We start from the raw sequence: 21,335 nt of genomic DNA on the forward strand, positions 1-21,335 counted from the left end.
ATATTTACGATAAACATGGATAATTCCTTCGTACGATTCCTTTAGTAAACGATTGTCGTTCTTTCCGACAGTTTCTTTGGTTTGCCTGGAAGCTCGAACGTAGACACAAGCTATATTTTAGGTTGTCCGAAAAGTTTCTTTCGTTTTCTAAGAAAATAATAGACGCACAATGTTTGTTTATTTTATATTAGATTATTGAATTATGCACGAAGATAATAATAGAAATAGAAGGAAATGGATCATACCTAGTTCAATAAAATGATATTAAACAGAAATTGTCTGTCATCTGTTATCACTTTATGGAACTTTTCGGACAACCTAATATTACCAAGGGTGAAGGATAAACCTAGAGCGTAATTATCGATGGTTAATCACGATGCAACTACAACTATCGTACAAAGGTACAATTGCACGTAACGAGGACGGATTTTACGAGAGATCTAAGCTTAATCGATCTAACAGACTTGATCAATTCGATCAAGGTTTATCCTACCCTTGAAGGTCAATGTAAAAAGAACAACAAATACGATCGTGTCCTGCTAGATAGAAAGTTACGGAATTCTCGTTCGATCATTCAACGATCGATAATCAATTAACGAATTACATTCAATTATAACAACTATTTTAAAAAGTATCATTTATCCTCGAGCAAGATAACGATCATAGGTTTAAATGTAGGCCCATAAGCAGGCGAAAGAGAGGAAGAAGAAAATTAAGCTTACATGTGACTGAGCGGTGGGATTCCTGAATGATGCTGGCCGAGCGGATCCGGTGACGGACCGGGCGAATAGACACCGGCGCCGTGCTGGACGACTCCTTGCTCGACACCCTGGGGTAGATACATCGAGATCATTTGTCTCAAATCACCCTGCGCCTGCTGATTCTGTTGGCCCATGTATTCCCGTTTCACAACTTGCGGTCCGGCAGCCACAGTCGACGATGCTCCCGTTGGCGGCGTGTGAATTCCGCCGCTCGCTGGACTAGTCGGTTCTGACTTTATACTACTACCGCTGGGACTGTGGCTAGATATTTGAGAACCGGGCTGCGCTTGATGATACGGCGATGGGGAACCTCCTGGTACACTGCTACTGCCATAGCTACCGTAACCGTTCATGTAGCTATTTATCGGACTGGGACTGCCACCGCCCATGTGATGGCCCATATCGTACCTGGGGTACGCTGAAGCGGCTGCAGCGGCTGCTGCGCCTCCCATGTGACCTCCATACGCAACGTGCTGTTGATATGCAGTCGTCGGATCGTGCATCATATATCCGTTCGGCATATAACCGTTCGGCATTTGATATACATCACGTGATAATTGAGCTTGTTGCGGTCCACCGGTAGCGCCGACTTGTCGCTGGTCTACGCCTAGCATACCTCCAACGCCAGCTACTCCGCTTCCAATAGGGAATTTATCTTTCTTCAACAAAGTCTTTGTCTTACGTCGCGGTCTGTATTTGTAGTCGGGGTGTTCTTTCATATGTACCGCGCGTAATCTCTTCGCTTCGTCGATGAACGGGCGTTTCTCAGTCTCGCTAAGCAGTTTCCATTCTGCACCCAATCGCTTAGAAATTTCAGAGTTGTGCATTTTTGGATTTTCTTGAGCCATCTTACGCCGTTGGCCACGGGACCACACCATAAACGCGTTCATCGGCCTTTTCACGCGGTCGATGTTGTTGTTCTTATTGGTATTGTTATTGTTATTCTGTGGCTGGTGATGCTGAGCTGGTTGTTGTTGCTGCTGCGGTTGCTGCTGCTGCTGGTGTGGATGATGTTGTTGTTGTTGCGCAGCATTTTGTTGCGCCAACGAATGCATATTTTGTTGTTGTTGTTGCGCGGCCTGCATCGACGCGTAATGATGCTGGGGCGTCTGATGATGATGTTGTAAACCTAAACTTAAACCTCCGGTACTCGGAGGACTTCCCGATAATGCTGGACTGTGAACTATCGAGCCGAGGGTGCCGTAAGGCGATACACCGGTATGGTGTCCCATTGGCGAAACACCTTGATGTGGATGAGGTGGCATTTGACCGTGCAGGCTGCCGCCTTTTAGGTCAGACTCCATCGTAAGCATCTCGTCCTCCCGGTGCCCGTACAGTTTGCTGGCTTTTTCTTGTACTACTCGACGTCAAGAAATTCGACGAAACGCCGAGATGGACGCGGTCGCGCACTGTCGAAGATCGTTGTCGCGCCGAGTCGTCCGTCAAACTACGACGGCAATTCCGATCTGGCGAATACTACGCGCCAAATGAATTGCTCCTTATCTCTCTTCGATTATGTGACATGGAAGCCGAATCGTACGATTCTTACGAGATCGTCTTAACTTCTCCTTTCGTTTACCGCACCACTTGTTGAAATTTGCGCGCGACAACACAACCACCGACACCGTTTCCAAACTGTTGGATCACTGCACCGATTCGACACGGCGCTGCGTACGAGTCCGCGTACGATTCTCAACGCCAACGACCAACAACCAATGTTTACACGTCGGACGACGATTATTCACTGTCACTGTACTTTCTCTTCCCACTGTGTCCAAGATAATAACATCGACGCCGATGACTCTTCTCTACGTCTCGTATATACCGCTGTGTGCTCACTGTTGCACACTTTATACGATTCACCGAGTTGTCCCCGTTCGAATTAGCTCCTACTTTGTTATTTCTATGTACTAATGCAGAGATGCAGAAGAACAAGAACGACTTCTAGTAACACCTCCGCTCTCTACGAAACGAGCCGAGTGTATGAACGTTTGTGGCGTTCGCCTTCGGGTCCCACTCTCGGGGCTCACTTCCTGCCCCCCTCTCTCTGTTTTCGACGCTCACTGCCCCTTCTCTAAGCAACCGTACCTACCTTGCTACCAACAACCATACCCAACAGACCGTCGGACCAGACCCGAGCCTACCAACGGCAATCGATTGGCACGCAAGCCTGCCATCATTTCTCTCGACCAATCGCGCGGCTCCCTTCGACGCCGAAGGCGGCGCCATTACGCCGTGACGTCATGCCAACAACCCCGACGACCTCTCGCGGTATAGCTTTCACCCCCTCTCCCACACCCCTCCAAGTTCGCTCTCTTCGTCGCTTCTCGCTTCGACTCACGCTTTTTTCTTCCTAGCTTTCTCGCTCTCTCTCTCTCGCTCCCTCTTTGCCAACTGCACGAGCGTTCGTCTCTCGCCTGGCGATCTTTGCCTCGCTCCGTTTCTGCCCTCGGCTCTTCGGGTCGCCAGTGTTTCGTCCACGCGTTCTTCTGTCCAGCATGCTCACCCCCTATCCATTTTCTACCCTCAAAACACTCACGAAACGTTCGTCAACGCCGGACGCTAGAACAGCGCGCGTCTCGTTTCTCTATCGCATCCCGCGCGCTCTTTCACCCTTTGGATTTCCTTCTTCCAACGCATCTACGTGCGATTTTTACCCTGACCTTCGAATTTTCCTTACCAACGCGCAATAATATTCGGATATTTGGCTATTTCACGGCTGGTTTTAAGGTTCAAAGGTACATTTTTTCCCCTCGTTATGGGTTCAGGGGATTAGAAGCTGGCGTAACGAATTAGTTTTGCTCTCTGTATCGTTTGATCGGATCGAAGGTGGAGACGACGCGCTTGTAAAACATAGAACAAGTATATATCGCGAGGGTTTAACGTTCAGTAACGTTGGTCGAGATAATAATTTCACGTTGTTACTTCACGCTGTACTGGCGAGTACGCGTGCAAGTGCATTCTAACTGCGTAGGCTATCGTATCTTATCGATGTTTTGCCTCGTATCGCGCTTTCTTCCTGACCAGTAATTTTTTTAGTAGAAAGTAGCCTTCGTCGGAATGATTTTTATCCCAACCAGATTTTCGATTGCAAACGAATCGTTAAACTTTTGCCACGCGAACGTTCTTTTTTTCTTCTTCTTTTCCCCTTTTGCGATGCTTTGCGATGCTTCGAGCACTTGCAGCGACTCAAGAACTCGTATTTTCTATTTAGCAACAAACTATCTATCGTGCAAACTATTTGCGAATATATGGTGCATGGTATGAAACACGATTTGAACTTTTGTCGACGCTGTAACGAGCATCGTTATTAACGTTGGTCAAGTTTGAAACAAATCTAGAACGCAGATAGAAACGACAAGATCTCTCGTTGTATCGTGCGCAAGTATTTGAACAACCAATTATCCATGGAATTATTTGAATATATACGTTCAATTATACCTGATATGATTTACCCAGTTCGTTTTTGACATTAATTCTACGTTCATTTTGTTATCCGGAGAAAGTACAGGTTTACAGCAGACGTCGTTTCTATATGCATACATTTTCCCACTTTTATCGAACTTTACCACCATAACAGCGATTCCCATGTCTCGCAACAGTGTCAAAGAAATTTAATAAAATTTGTTTAGTAACATTTTCCTATTCTACCTATGTAAATGCTTTCGGGAATGTCAAACACGTATTGACAGAGATACTCTGCATTTTCTACGATACTTGATCACACGAAAGATAACTGTAAACATTTTCTGCGATAAGATCAAGTGCTTTTGCGAATATTCAGCACGTATTGAAAATGTTAGCAATGATTAGCCCATCGTGGTCAATCGAATGTCCTACGATAATCTATGAAAATTCTGCGCGACGAGTTCGAATACTTTCGTGAATATCGAACAAATATTGCAAATATTAACAAAGATCAATCATCATGGTCGATTACATTTCCTACGATGCCTAATCACATTCTCTCGTTGTCCTGTTTTTGCGACCAGGTTTTCAGGACAGTGATAGAAAGAAAAAGCAATATCGTATATAAGCTCCGCTCTACAGCGACTTAAATTTAAGTTACAATTGTAAGCCTAAGAAATGTAATTCCGACACACAAAATATTTCACGGCTATGTCGTACCGTCGCGTCGTATCGGTACTTTTGCCTGAACCACCCCGCAACCGAATTCATCGTTTATTATGGAAAACGCACACATGTAATACACAAATACCGGTCAATAGACGCTATAAAAAAAAAACATATTCTCTCGTTGAACCGCGAAACATCTCGGCTAATTTACCGTTTGCGGGCGCGTTAGCTGGCGTCGCGCTTCGTCGTATTCAAATCACCCATTATATCCGACCGACTTGACCCATTTTCTCCTTGTCTCCTCTCGTTCCCCTTACTTTCTCCCTCTCTCTCTCTCTCTCTCTCTCTTTCCTTCTTTTTTTTTCTCCTTTTCATTCAACTCGCCGGTGTTCCTCCGGCCTTTCCTCTTCGTCTCTCGTTCGTGAAATCCACAAAGAGGCTCACGAGCCATTCCTGAAAGAACCTCCATCGGCCGATGCGACTCCGTTTAAGCGCGGCTCATGCGTAGGACCTGTTGCCGCGGCCCGCTAGCCAGACAAAGACAGAGAGAATCGACGCGGGAGAAAGCCAGAGAAAGAGCGAAACGCATAATGGAAGAATGCGTCATAGATAATCGTAGCGCAACCCTGGCGTGCACTGTGCGTCAGCGACAATGAGAATAGGGGCAGCCGGATAGAGTTCCATTGCAGCGTTCAGCATCGTTCAATTTCGACGAATACTTGCTTCTATTTCGCGTCTCTCTCTCTCTCTCTTTTCCACCTTTCCCTCGTTACCAGTTATTCGTTTAGCGTAGAACGCCGAAACACTAAATATCTTTAGGAAAATTCCCTTCTTTAATGACGTGTAACTTAATATGCCCTTTCACAGCGACGATGATATATGAAAGTGTCAATAATGTAAAGCGTTTACCGTTATAATGATGAATGTTATGCATTATTTATGACCTGTTATAACTGTAAATGTAACTTGAAAAGTTAAAAATAGTAATGCTAGAAATTTATAGCCGAGCAGACGAGCGACCCTACTGGTATATCTATTGGTATCTCTGTCCCTATATGCACTTTCGATGCTTCGAAACAAACATTGTCTCACTTGTATATCGGTCTCTGGTTTTCGTTTGCCGATATCTTGGATCATGCTCGTCTGATATATAATTACAATGAAATTTTGTTGATATTCTTACAAGCATCGAGACACTTTTTCTATTTCGTTCGGTGATTTTCATTTTTAACGCAGCCGGCACATTTCTCTATGTCGTACTTCAAAATTTGTTAACGATGTCCTTTTTCGGTAAATTGTCCTCTGTTTCAGGATTTTTCATAGAATACTTTTAAAATTTACTTTAAAAAAAATTTTTTTCTTAAATTCGCTACTAAAATACACTTTCAAAATTTTGTAAATTTTCAATAATTTAAAGATGTTCAAGGCAATATTTCATGTCTTTGCTTACCTGCTATAGGTAAAGGTACAGCGTAGGAAAGCTTAAAGGCTCTTTGGCGAAAAATATTCTCAATATTTGCTTAATTTCTTCATTTTTCTTTTTTTTATTCTCACTAGTTATATAGTTATTAATCAATAAATTTAATTAAATTAATTAATTAATTACAACAACGACGCTTAATTAATTAATTAATTAATTAATCGTCGTTGTTGTAATTTACGAGCGATGCAACTCTCGATGAAATTGCATAATAATTTTCCATTCGATCGTAGGTCTTCTTCCATTTGTTTGTTTGTCCTTTTTGCCTTCTTCTGGTTATCCTATATCGACCACTAATCTTTATCTGGGTTTCTTTATCTTTAGTTATCCATTATTGGTGTTTGTATATCCCAGTTGCACATTTCGCAAGTAATATACAACTCAGACAGGTTTTCTCCTAGAAAAGTGGAAAACTGTGACAGAAGTTCGCTACCGTTCAACACACGACGTTAGCGAAAAAAATAAATTCTAACAGTATATATCACATATAATCGGGTTCTTTTTTAAATTCTTTGTTGTTCCTATAACACGCTTATAACGCAGAATTATTCGTTTTGAAACGCTTTCGAAATACCTATTACTAAATCCTACTATACTGACGCATTGGTAACTATAATAAGAAGAAAAATCTAAATGTTTCATAGATTTCTTAATGGTATAGTTTCGTAATAAAACTCGCCAGGGCGGCAGAGAGAGTCGTATTTCAGAAGCTGTTGCAATTATGCACGAGTGAGAGAGGATGGCTGGTCCGATAAGACGGGCAAGGTCGTCTTGATAAGATTACCCGGCTGATAAGCGAAGTGTAAGGTCTCCGTAATGACTCAATCTATCGATCGATCGATCTTTCTAATCGTTGTAGGTAACTCACGCTTGTTATCTGCTCGTCGTGGATCGCACTTTCGCCACGCTTTTATCTCGTTACGATGAATCTCACAGCGATCACGAGGATTCTAGCTGCCGGAACAAGCAATAAATCAAAACGGGTAAAGGTAATCAGAGGAGCATTGTGACAGTCGTCGAAATGAAAAACGTACCGATTACGTTTAGCCATTGCACGAGGGACGTGCGCAGTAAATGACGCCCGCATAGCTCATTCGTTTCTACGTCCCTGGGATTTACAACTGCTTAACCGGTAAGAATTTATGGCTAATAGTTACCGGGATTATTAAGACCTTCAGCCGACCAATTGCCACAAAGGTGTACCATCTGCATTTTATTAAGACCACAATTTTAAGGGAAGTCAAAAGTAAACAGCAAGGGTACCGAACCGTTAACCTGCCAAGTAACTGAAAGGTTTCTTATCTTTATTGGTTACGAATGACATTTTGCTATTTGAAATTACTATTTTTTAAATTATGGCACTGCACATGGCTTGTGTCGGACGAAGTTCACTTAATATTCAAATTGGTAATCTCCAATGCGAGAATTGTAAAATATTAGTAAATAAGAAAAAAAAAAAAAAATATCCAAATTGTGAATTTTAATTGCAATTGGAAATATTTAGACGATGGTGATTTTTGAACTTGAAATTGAAATTTAGATTTGTAAATTTCGATTTATGAAATGGAAACTCGGATTAAAGTACGCGTAAAATATACGTAATATGTTGAATTCATGTTTAAAATAGAAAATCAGATCAAACGTACAATTTGTTACGCTCGACACTAACAATTTTTAATATAGTGTGTTATTAATAGTTAATAATAATTACCGAGAACGTGCGAATATTTTTACAAATACAAATTGACGCCGCATCGATCAGTTTGTCCGGTTTCGACGTTAAAATCGTCCGTTTAACAATCAAATTTCTTCCTTCAAGTTCTCGTCTCATTATGTCTGACAATGATTCGCCTGTATCCTCGTCATCGACGGGGCGGCACGCGGTCGCCTGCCGTAAAAACCAGCGCGTACAACGGCGCGTACCGAAATTCTCATTTCGCGCGGGGGCAAAGCACGATGGCTGACAATCTCATTTCGTCAAAAGACAATCACCGATGGACGGCAATGGAGGCGGGGTGTCGCGCATCTCCGCAAATTTCGCGAAAATTATCGCGTCAGAACGTTGACCAGCTTGATCGCGGGACAATGGCGTTCCGCGCTCGCAAAGTACCGTCGCTGTGACGATCGTTCAGCTCCCGGCGATGATTAAAGCCGACTTCGACGTAGTTCTCTTTCACCGCGATCTCCATTTTCGTCGCGCGGGAACGCCACAAGTGGCACATAAACCGCGTGGAATAAGTGGATTGATAGGTCGTTGCCGGACGAAAAAGAAAAAAAAAAAAAAGAAAAAAGACAAAAAGGAAGAGAAAAGAAAAACAAAGAAGAGGAAAGAGAAAGGCGAGGGAAAGGAAGAAGGAGGAAAAGAAATGAAACGATAGGAAAAGACAGAGAGGAAGAGGCTGGCAGCGGAAGCTAGACAGGAGAAACTGTACAATAAGTCGGGCCCCGACAATGGAATACCGCGGGCGGTCTTTGTGATTCAAATCAATGTTTGTGATACTCGATGGCACGCTGCTTTTGTAGCGACCAAGCTTTCGTTTAAAGCCGATACGTAACTGCGCGTACGTATCGAATACGCGCGACTTCAATGCTTCTTTCTCTCGGTTTCCCTCGCCGTATCCTTTTGCTTTTTCCGCCTCTCGCCCTTTCCCCCTTTCACTGATCCACCACCTCGCGTCTTCTTCCTCTTTCTTTTAATAGATACGTTTACACGAGCCGATCATTGTGCTGTTATTACGCGTGCATAATTGGATTTGCAGAAAGCTCGGGCCGAATGGAGCTCGACCGACCGAACCCACTTGGTTACAATGCGCGCACCTTGCGCTCCGCGTTTCATGCGATTCCTCCCGTGGAATCAACGCGTTATGAAATTTCTCCTCTTCGCTACGACCGAACGCTTCTTGCGAATCTTTTCACCTCTTTGCCGCTAATGATTCCCTTTTCGATCAACGAATGACGCGCTTCATTTTTGCGTGCTTAATTTCATCGACCAGCTTTACTTTTACCTCTCCGATCCCTCGCCTTTCCTGCGCGATGTTTCAGAAGATGAAGGCTGTCTGGAATAAATCGTAGAGGATTGTAAATGTAAAGGAACCGATGGGAAACGGCGGCGCGGATAAAAAGCGAGGATACTTGTGAACGAAAGTGGAGAGACCGGGGAGAAATCATTTTCGCGTATCGAAAGAGAAACCGCGAGGTGAGCCGCGCCACAATGGCGTTGTGTACGCCATTGTCGTTCACCATTATCTTCGTCCCATTAACCGCGTTTATGCGAAGGCGGTCGACCTCTCGGTCGACCACGGTCGAACTTCTATCGTTTCAAGAAAAAAGCTTGCAAGAGAGAGTGGGCGGCGAGGAGAGAGGGTGGAAGAGGTTTCGACCAAGGAACGGGAGAAAAGAACGGGGGAAAAGGAGAAAGAGAGAAAATCGCGATGAGAATAAAAAAAAAGAAAAAAAAAACAACGAACGATGGAATTCGTAAGCGTGCAATTGCCAACAGGTGATACCATTGGGGCCTCCTCTTAGAGGTGGAATAATAAGAGAAAGGCAGACTGTGTGTCGGAAAGGCGGAAAGAGAAAGGGGAAGAGAAATGGGGTGGAAATCAGGGGGGTGATGGAAGGGTGGCCAACAAAGTCTTTATCGTTTCGAGGACCGATTACAAAGCTCGATTGTTGCCATTGTACGGCATCCAAATAATCTCGCCGGCACGACCAGAGATACGCTGCCAACCATAAGTATTCGGACACTCAAATTGCCATAGATATATGTATAAAGTATGATAGGAGAAAAGACTGGCAAGTACATTTTTATAGATCTTCTCCTATCGGTGTTATCTTATAATCAAGCAGGTGAATTTTTGACATTTTGATTGTTTTAAATACGTTCGAACGTGTGCATTTAAAATAGGAAGGAAAATTTGTAGAAATGTTTCCAAAGGATAATCCTGTTATTGTAAATAATAGGATTAGAAGCCAGACACGCTGGTCTAGTTAGTTTTACGTTAAAATTCTTTGCTATTCCATCAATCATTTTCTTTCCACATCCATGTCCATAAAGATAAACTAAAACAAACTAAACAACTTTTCTAAACAAACATAGATTTCCTTCGTAGTAAAGCAAATATATTAACTGTTTCGTTAGTCATACGAAGTCAGTTTAACAGCTTCAGTTTACCAGAGTACTTTTCTTTGGAACACGACACGGAGAATTAACGAACGTTCGCCACAATTTCGCAGTTCCAATCTCACATTAGACAATTGGATTTATAGGGCTGAAAATTTCCATTTCCTATTTTCGTCGCTTCGTTTGTGCCGAAATTTTCGATGAAAAATATAAATCACGGTGCTGCCACGATCTTTCTACTAGTCCGAAAGGAAAGCTACGTTTTTGAGTCTCAGAGCGACGAAAGTTCGTTTGTCTTGACGCGCGTGAAAATTAAATCGAATATTAAGGGACGTATAATGTTAAAGCAAAGTCCGCTGTTCCGATTAATCCGACCTAATCTGCCCAAGGCAACGTGAACATCGGCAAACGATATAATTGGATCGATCTTCCAAATGAATTCACGCGAAAACAAGCTTTGTGATTGACATTTTACACATAGAATTGAAAGAATAGCATTCTGCGTGATTTATGCTAATAAAAATTGACAAACGAAGATTCTGAGTTTGTAAATCTAATTGACGACGATTACACATAATTATCCGTGGTCACAATATATGCGGATAATAATAATAATATAACTATCAGGAAACGAACATTGCCTGTCAAAGTGCAAAACGCGTAGAAAAAAATGTATATATATTTGCAGAGAATATTGTTCTATAAATAAATATTTTGTTTAAATGATTTGGAACGTTTGGCATATTGAAACGTTTGAAAATTGTGCCAAATATTTCGAGAAATCGAGGATGTAATGTAGATGTATGTGTACTTGGTTAAATATTAAGTTAGCCTGAAAATTTTTGCAATTTTCTGCCGTCTTAAGTTTTCTTTCATTTTTTGAAAAAAATGTAAACTCTTTTGAAATTCAACGACTTTTTATTTCAATTAATTTCCATAATTCTCTATGCATTATTCTCAGAATATATCATGTTCTCGATATCATCGCGTTTGTTAAGTAGTTTTTACGTAAGAAGGATAAAAAAAAAAAAAGGAAGAAGAAAAGCGAAGGCCAGTTGGAAGAGTATCCGAAGAATATGGCAATACATGGAATACGGTAACACAGAATGTTAATATAAAATTAATGCAATTTTTACAAAGCCTGCTATTTCTTTGCGTATCTGTGTTTACGTTCTGAACTAAAGAGAAGAGAGAAAAGAAAAAGCTAAAGAAAATCAATTGACTACTGTTTCTCAAACAAAATATCAACATTTCTAAAATTGCTGCCCTGTAACAAAATGTAAAATGTAGCCTATCGCGTTCTCTCTCTGTAATCTTCGCATAAAACAGCAAAAATATTGTACTCTTCGTAACAATTCGTGAATGAAAGAACACGGAGAAAATATTAATTAATTTGCATACCTATTCGCAGCCTAGTACAACTAACAAACAAAATCTGCATCAAACACCTACATGAAAAATCAGAAAAGTTTTCCGAAAATTCTTAACACGCCATGAGAGACGTACAAAAAAGTCATTTAAAATTTAATCAGTCAATTCACGCGACCGTCTCCATCGATGATCGTAATCGTCGACGATCAACCGATAAACGCCTGAAGATCAGAAAGAACAAAAATTATCAGAACGAGCCAATACACCATGGAAACCCATAAACCTGAACATTGTTAATTTTCCATTGCACATGTGCTGGCAATTAACGCGATTATACTCGTCGGTCGGTATTTATAATCGTCGACGATTTCTCACGTGTCGGCTCGTCGACCATAAACTCCCACGGGGAGTAGAGAAGTTGTCCCGTGGGCAACACGCAAGGCGATCCAGGATCGGTCCCGCGGGACCAAGAAGCGACTCGCATGCACAGGTGTACAAATAAATTGCGCGGGAATCCGATTGGCTAACCTCTGGTTCTGGCTGCATCATCCTCCCTGATTGCTAAACGACGCGCGTGCAACTGGTCGCGCGAACGCTCGCGCTCGTAACCAACCCGTTCCACGGCGATTATGCGCGTCCGCGCAAATCAGAATCTCATTGCGCTGTCATCGGCCGATGCTTACACGGCTCGCGCGTATACGATGCCATTCTGACGACGTAATCTCTCCTGGCAAGCAACTCTCTGCTTTCTTTCCCAACTTCCTCTCTATCGTCCTTTTCCTCTTTTTTTTTCCAAATTGTTTTCTCCTTTTTGTTCGTATCGTTCCCTTTCTTCTTTCTCGCGAGATTTTTTTCTATTCTTTCGAAGCTTACGTAGGCTGCGCGGTGTTAAGGATCAAGTCATCGAACGCTTCGGCGTTTCCACGGCCAATTTAACGATCGTTGATCGACCAGCAACCTGCGCGACTCGTACACGTACTTCATCGATAGCTGCTGCTTGTCGAATCAGGGCTACTCGAAATTTTCAAGTTGTTTCAGTTTCTAGGAAGCAGTAAGGCTGCGATAGTAACGCAGTGACATCCTGGATGTCCAGGAGATTATTTTATTGTAATTTTATTAGAATCTTAGAATAAACGTAACACATACCCGGAAACAGACGATTCATTCTATTGTCACGAAACAGACAAGAAAGTTACTGATAGTCCTACATAGGTCTTTAATTTTGAATTTCCTTGTGGCCACAATTTTATTTTTTAATTGTTACGATATTATACCTGTGTACAGACATGTATACAGTATGTATAGTGGCTCAAGGTAATTTCTCATAAATATATTCTACGTGTTATATGGCTTTTTGCAAATGTACACGTAATAAAATGTTACTATATAGGAAGGTAGAGAAAGGTAATAAAAGCTTAGCATAAAGGAAGGTTCCATACCTACGAAAATCCCAAGGATAAATTCCCAATTTTACTAATCCCTTTTAGCATCCCAATCCCTAAGGAACTATAACCAACCCGTCTAACCATTTTTACTTATCCACTTTTATTACAATCTCTACTTAAATATAATTACTTCTAATCACGCAATACATACATGACAGGTTTCTATAAGTGGTTCATCCAAATCACGCGATATATTCATAAAAATATTTCTATAGACGTTCTATATGGAGTACTCTCGCGAGTTTACGTAGGAAATATTTTTTATTTATAAATGACAGAAGAAATTTACGTGCATGTGATCCTAACGCGATAAGTAGAAACTGGTCACAGGTAATTATGTAAAAATGGTGGCGAGATTTTCGACGATTCAATGGAAGGTAGCATGGGAACGAGGAACAGCAGGAAATTATGTTGCAAGCATTTTTACGTTGAATCGAACGTACAGCTTTCTAAATAAAAGCTGTGGCAAACAGAGTCGCGGTACAATACGTTCGGTGATGCTTTGTTTCAAATTAATCCACGCCAGCCGATCCCAGGACGAATATCGCGGAGCAAATTCGACACAGGTCGGTTCTCCGGTTTGAAACACACCGTGCTGATGTTACACTTAATCCGTGACCTGTCATCGACGATACCCAGGACACGATATCTATTCCCCCGGTGCATACGATTTCCAAGGATTCGTTCTGCACGCCGAATGTTGGCCGACAGATGCTCGAAACGCAAGCGCGTTTCAAGTACCGATTACCAAAACACTTGCGTGTCCCTATATTATTTACACCTTATATGTAATTCATTGGCGTGTAACAGAAGCGAACTGGTAGAAAATGAGAAAAGTTTCGAACGTTATTAAAAAGTCAGCGAGACTTTCAAGAATTATTAGCTTTCGAGAATTATTATATTAATCGATATACAGGTTGGGGTGGTAATTGTAGTATAAGCGAGTTTGGGGGTGATTCTGCGTGAAAGTCAGAAAAGTGGAATAAAATTTTGCCATAAGACGCTCCATCTTGGAGAAAAATAAATTTCAATGTGTTTTAGTTTACATTTTATTAGTTTACATTTACAGTTTTACATTTTTTTAGTTTACAAATTTTATTTTACATCTCCGGCTTGTTTTCACGCGCACACATTAGTCTAAAATAGAATTTGGAAGCGAGTAATGGTTATAACAGAAAGAAATGACAAAATAGACGATATGAATACTAGAATTAGCGTAGACAGGTAAGTAAGACAGTAATTGAAAGAATTGAAGGAAATTGAAGAATCAAAATACAAAAATAAGAAAATATATTACAACGAGAAGGATAGATTACAAGAAATATGTGATTTCGTAATATCAATATGCCGAATCTCTTTGTCTTTCTTTCCTTAAATCACAAACTTTACACATCATTCTAAAATTGAGAATTTTCCTCTTCGTATACAATTTCAGCTTTCTAACTTCTATGTACACAAATATATCTCTTTCAAGATTCTCTAAAGCACCGAAACGGATGAAGAGATTCCTCGCATAGTTTTAGAAATCCAAATAAAATAATAATCGGTCATCCAGTATTCAATAAGTGCGGTTACTGTCTTCTTTTATGCGTTACAAACTTTATAAACCCTTTGGCCAACCTAATATCTTACTAATAATTCCCTCGTAAATTTTTCAATTTATGTCATTCGTCCGTAAATATCTCGATACACGTAAACAGGGCGATACGTTAGAAGCAATAAAGGAAGAAGCGAATAGAACGGACAAATTTCATCGAGCGGAAGCAATTTCCTGTAACGACACGCTTCGAACGCGATTCCCACGTTTCTGTCGCGCCTCCAACAGGAAGTTGAGAGTCCCTGGCGGGGGTCAGACCCCCGTTTTTCGCAAGTCCCCTCTCGGTACAACCGGGCCCCATAGTTTTGCTCCACATAGTTGAGGTGAGCCTTCGAGGTAGACCCTGAAGACGAGGGTTCCGTGAGCGGTAGATGGAAACCGGCCATGAAGGGCGAAGAGGGCGGTGCCCCCTCCTCTCTTTGCTTCGATATTTATTGCGGGGATGCGTGCCGGCCAGATATTATTATTTGTACCGCGGGCATAATTCAAACGGGTCGTTAAAATTATTTTATTACTTGTTCTACACTCGCCGCTCCCAGATTCCGCGTCGCCACCCTTCTGCGACCTTTTTCGTCACCTCTGCCCGCTGATTCCCTACGCTTACTCTATGATACACGCGTTTTTTTTTTTTTTTTTTTTTTTTTTAAGAATAATAAATTCTAAAAGGATGGCAACATTTTTTTTAAGACTTCCAAGAAATGAATTTCCAGTGCAGTTTGGGATTTTAAGTCAGAGGAATGTACGTAGTTCGAAAGGATAACATCCGGATAAAATACTCCTTGGATTTTTCTTGAAGTTTCCGAAACTTTTCAGACACGAACCTTTCGTGTTCTGGTTGAGACTTTCCACTTTACAGCAGACGCATATAGTTTCAAAGAATAATTTTTGAATTCGAAGTGACTTCATTAGAATTTCTAAGCGACGAAATTTTTGGCGTTTGATTAAAATGAAAAAAATCGGTGATTTTGTACGCAAAGAACGTAATATCGAAGAAGATGACAGGTAAAATAATTTAAACACAAAATCCGAGTTTAACTTCGTTTTCCATGTAATTGTTTAATTATTTACAATTTTATTTAAATCAAGACAATGGATCAGAAGAAACTTTGGATCATTGCGATGGATTTTCAAGTAAACACACATTTCCTTTTCGTAATAAAAATTCTTTATTTGTTTTTATTGATACGGTATCATTTTATGTACATACGTAATATCAATTTACATCCGATATAATATTGTACAATATATTATACTACATTGGCACGTATACTGATTTACTATGTAACATCGTATTCTCCTAATACAAATTCCAAATTTTCGACTAAAAATCTCTTTCGCAGCCCGAGAAAATCGCATTCAAAAATTTTTCGGATAATTTTGGTAGCGGGAGAATCGGGTGGATTTCGCAAATGCAAAATCCTAAGTTTCGTCCAAACATTTTCGTCCGAACAGTTCAAATCCAACTTTTCTGTTATGTACGTACCTGTTTTTCATATAATATACCTGCTAGAATCGTCTAGTTTTTAAATTTGCATATAAAATTTGTATATAAAAATTTGTGTGAAATCACCTTAAATCTATAGGAAGGTGGGATATAAGGATGGATCGGAGCATATCGTTTTATCAAACATGTTGCAATTCCTTTTACATTGATCTTAATTACAAAATTGATTACATTTCAGTTAAAAAGTAAAGGTATCATATTTTTAAAATGCCTGGGAAATTAAATAATGAAAGAAAAGAAATACAAGTAATGGAAACCATCGTTTACCAAACAATTATATATAGCTATATCGCAATTTTATATCAAACGAATATACATAATTTGGAAATAAAATAATTTATTTTGGTATATTTAAGATCTGTTAATAATATTCGATTGGAAATTGTGCTGTTGTGCCTGTAGAATATTTTTTATTTATTTTGTTTTTTCTTTTTTTTTTTCTCGAATCTCATATTATTTTCTAACAATTTCCGAAAATTGAAATTTGCGAGATCTGGTAAAAATTGTGGCCAAATTTTATGACTCTGTGACCAGTAGAATATACTTCGAAAAGCTACAACACGTCTGTTCGCAATTTTCTCAGATTTCGTATTTAATTTCGGACTGATTACTTAAACCTCTCATCACCACTGATTTACAATTTCTCTTCAATTCGAACAAACTAATACAACAATATTAAACTTTCGTTATAAAATACACGCACACTCACATATCGCTTATCGCTGTACGTACGTGCGCTACGTTAATTACACACACATAAGTGAAATTAACTATATCAGAGAGATGAAAGTGAAATCTCTATTTCCACGATACGAACACCGAAGATGTATCTAAGTATACGAAGCTTGATTTGCATAAATTACAATCAATCTCTCTGTAACAACCGCAACGACATAAATATTCGAAATAAATCAAGGAAAGCAACTGTCGCGAAAGAATACGGTAACGACCGGGAGATTCGTCAGGGTTCGTTCGCTGGGAGAAAAGACACTTGCAGCCATCCCTCCAGCTTCCAGATTCGATCGCGGACAAGCGGGTTCTCCTCTCGTTCCAACGTCATTATCCGCAAAACACGTTCCACGTCGTGTCACAATGGAAGGTGAGCATCGCGTCGGTCAACGGTATGGGCGTACCTTGCTGAACTCTCTCTTCTTGCCGCTCCTGTCTCTCGAAGACGCGCAAAGTGGCGTGACGAGTGGCTGGAAGAGAGGTGGCCCGAAGATACCACTTCACTCTCTCCTCTTGCCTCTCTCTTTTTACGATCGAGTCGAGTAACTTAAAGTCGTATCAATCTCATTTATGCCAATTTCGCGTCTGGTCGAGCCCTCCGCCTAACCCATTTTCTAGGCCCGTGGCCCCGTTCGAGCACGTCATTGGCGCGTCAGACACGTTTTCCAGCCGAGAATTTTCATGACAATCGGCAGCGGTATAGCTCACGCTGGCAGAAGAATGATAAAGAAAAAAAAAAAGAAGGTTGGAAGAAAAGAAAAGGACAGAGTCGGAGGGGGTCTGCTTTGGTGCGTCGTGACACGTTCCTGGATATGCAAATTGGGTGGTAGCAGAGGAATCGGCGAGGTCGATTTATTTCACCGCCTCGATTGATTATTCAACGATCGGACCCGTTTGTTGACTCGATTAATCTTCGTGAAAAATGTGACGATTCCTCAGGCTACCAACGACCAGTCGCAGAGGAGAGGGAGGAAATAATTTAGCGAGCCGCGTGCCCGGCAGCGCGCTAATGAGCACGCCCAGCTGAGATCGATGATAAATAATTACGGCCGGATTTTGCTTCTTTTTCACCTCACCGACGTACCTGATTTTCGCGGCAATCGTGCAATTTACGATTCTCCAGCGTATCCTTGCTCTCTTCTAAAATATCGCTTCAATAATCTTCTCTACCGCGAATATCGAATATTCTTCCTTCCCATATTACTTCAGTTCCTCCCTGTTTAATTGCCAATCGTGCACTGACTCTGCCTTATACCGATAACGTCTAAATCTAGCTGGAATATCTTTTATGTACACAAGGAAGGGAGAAGAAAAAGATAGAAGAGAGAAGTGAATCGACGTGCAAAGTAGCCATCTACGAGGCAGACGAGCAGCCACTCGACTGCATAATTTCAAATACACAATAAATTGCTGCTCTCGAGCACAATGCGCAACGTGCGCGTCTTCTTGGACGAGTTTGGCACGGTTCACGAGGACCACGATCCAGGACCTCCTGGCGAATCGCGTCAAGGACGAAGGGTACACCGTGCGTAAGGGTAGATACCCTCGTCAGAATCGTCATCGAGGTGACAGGTAAATACAGGGGAGCTCTATCTATCCAGGCGAGGACGTATATAATATATACTCAGGAACGATGCATATGGGGTGAACCAAAGGGGTGGAGGGTAGGAGGGTGACCTCCTGGAGTCCTTGCAAGTAAACGAGGATTAAATCCGAGGCATCTCGTTTGTTCGAGATCGGCCACCGCTGTTGTGACCTAAGAGAAATCGTGCGTGTAAGGCGAACGCCTTACATTATTGTTCGACTTTCTGTGGTATGAAAATAAAAACGAAGAGACACGTCCAGGGGGTTGCGCTCGGTGTTTACCTCTTGATAAGCCGAAATCCCCAGCGTGACACAGTTTTCTATCACTTTTGTGTCGATAGACTGCCATTGGAATATAATACATAATTTTTTATCAAAGAGATTACTTGTTTTATTAATTCGAGAATATTATCGGTAATTTATTTACATATTGATATTTTTTAAAGATTTATCGGGAAATGGTAATGTTGTATTATGTAGCTATGCTAGTTAGTGTATTATTTTTCGCAAAACATCTTGTCTAGACGCTTTCAAACCACGTGTTACGAAAAACGAAAGAAAATTCACGATCGAATCGATGACTTGATGTTTTGAACCGTTGCTTCTGAAACGTGCAGCCAAGTCCTCCATATTTTCCTTAATTATGATGATTATGTCTAGTGGAAGAGTAGGACGTTCACAAGTGCGAGTTACGGTTCTTCAGCCAGCAGCAGGCCAGAATACGCAATTTGCACAAATCGATCGTTCATCCGGCAAATGACGCGCGGTCATTAGTTTGCAGCCGGTGGAAACCGCTGCCAAGAATCAGCGGTTCCTTCGCTTCCTTACGAAGATATTAATCCGCCTGTGGCTTGTACGCGTCATTACGCAGCTTGAACGTAACGCGCTCGCCTACGCTCGTGCACACGCTGTAAGAAACAGAGAACGATGGCTCGTGGCCGAATGGCATACGCTGTCACAAGTATTAGAACAGTTAGTGGCCACGCTTATCGAAAAATTATAACTAGACCTCGGATCTGTGTACGTTTATGAGGAATTTCAAAGCACAGAAATATACAATGCGCGTAAATACGCAGATATATTATAGAACAAATTTCAGCCTACTTTTTATTCCTACATCCGCCGTTAGAAAAATACGCATATGCGTGAACGTTTGCAGTCCAATCGTAATAAATTTCACTTTACTTAGTGTTTCGCAATGCAAAGAGCATACGAAATGATAGAAAATATGATCAGAGAAAATCGATTCGATTTATATTAAGTATCGATGTGTATCCGAATAGGAATGATGCACGTGTTAGATGGAAACGCGGGCCAAGAAACGACGAAGAGAGGCTGTGTACAAAAAGGCAAAAGAGAAGATGGAACTGCGAAAGGGGGATAAAGTAGAAACAAGAAGAGACCAGAGGATTGCGGGAAGAGGATAAAAGAGGGTGAAAGAGGGCTCGTAGAGAGAAAGGAGAGTGGAAACAGGCAGAGGACGAGAGAAAAAAGGGTGAAAGGGGAAAAGAGAAGGTACAGAGAGACGCGGGAAAAAAGTGCGTGTACGGTGTGCAACATCCGACCCCTGTTCTCATCTCGCTTCCATATACGTTTCTCTCTGCGTCGCAGCGACGTGAGGGGTGGAAGCCATCTGCATCGCGATGAATGCCACTAACCACCCTGCGAGCACCCCTGAAAAACCCCCTTCACCTTCGTTTCAACCCCCTGTACGAAACGGCCCAGCCGGACCCGCGTGCCATGGGTTCTCAATTTGCGTCAGACGTATGCTTACTAATTTATGGATCATTTACGATCATTCGTATCGCTCTCTGTTTGATCTCTATCTCGAGTGGGCAATTTTGTAAAAGGATAAATTGGAATAATTAGTCTGGATTTTTATCGGTAGCAAATTATTACGAATAGTTGGGTATTAAAGAAATAGCAGATGATAACGATGGCGGATTAGATTTTTCGGTTTTGTTATGGAATCCTGTACGAGATTTCTAGTCAAAGTAAAAGAGCAGATGACGTAAGAGCAGAGGACGGAGATTGATAAAAATGTGCGATAGCGATGAATTTGAATTTTTCTTTTTTTTTTTTTTTGTCGATTATGTCATAGTTTGTGGATAGGCGGAGGTTTAATCGTTTAACGATACTTTGAAGAAGTGAAGAAAAGAACAAGTAGGAAGATTTATGAGTGACAATAACGTTGGAAAGGGTGATAGGTTCATCTTTGTTCTCAGTGTTCTCCGTCGCGTCTCGGGAAGCTTTATTACCGCAGGGTGATGATTTGCAAAATAAGCCCTTCTGTTCGTTTGACTTTCGCCAGCTTCCCAAAGTCGGCCAGCTTTATCAAGTGTATGAATTAAATTGCCGTTTTATTACCCGTGGGGGAGCACGGTAAGGGCAACCACCCCCTTGGCTTCCTTCTCTCACGGGAGCAACATTATTCAACGTTAAACTTTGAAAGTATCCTTAGTGTCTGGACGAAGGAATCTATGATCGTTAACGATGTCTGCACGTGATTTATTTGTAAAATTTTTATTCAAATCGAGGATAATTCTATCTGAAATTTAAGTGATTAAACGTTAACGTTAACACGTATGTTCGTAATTTTAATATTGAAATTTGTATTGTTAAATTTTAAACGGTAATTTCCAGGTGTAGTTTTTGTAGAAAATC

At 41.2% G+C, this 21,335-nt stretch overlaps 1 protein-coding gene across 21 annotated transcripts in view; it reads right to left on the bottom strand.

Annotated features, from left to right (window-relative positions):
- The window catches only part of LOC126922562 (transcription factor Sox-2), a 359,193-nt gene that overhangs the window by 114,414 nt on the left and 223,444 nt on the right, over window positions 1-21,335 (bottom strand). The window contains exon 1 of one of the 21 annotated variants that reach the window (XR_007712825.1): window positions 723-5,090. The exons of 14 other annotated variants lie outside the window; for them this stretch is intronic. Coding sequence is in view for 3 of the 7 variants with exons in the window: in XM_050735266.1 (XP_050591223.1) it covers window positions 723-2,074 (1,352 nt within the window). In the remaining 4 variants the exon portion in view is untranslated. Of the gene's footprint in view, window positions 1-722; window positions 5,116-14,530; window positions 19,580-21,335 lie in introns of those variants that run through there. 6 more of the 21 variants (XR_007712826.1, XR_007712824.1, XM_050735266.1 and 3 more) reach the window with 6 other exon arrangements.

Source organism: Bombus affinis, chromosome 12 (genome assembly GCF_024516045.1).
Source record: "Bombus affinis isolate iyBomAffi1 chromosome 12, iyBomAffi1.2, whole genome shotgun sequence".
NCBI classification, from domain to species: domain Eukaryota; kingdom Metazoa; phylum Arthropoda; class Insecta; order Hymenoptera; family Apidae; genus Bombus; species Bombus affinis.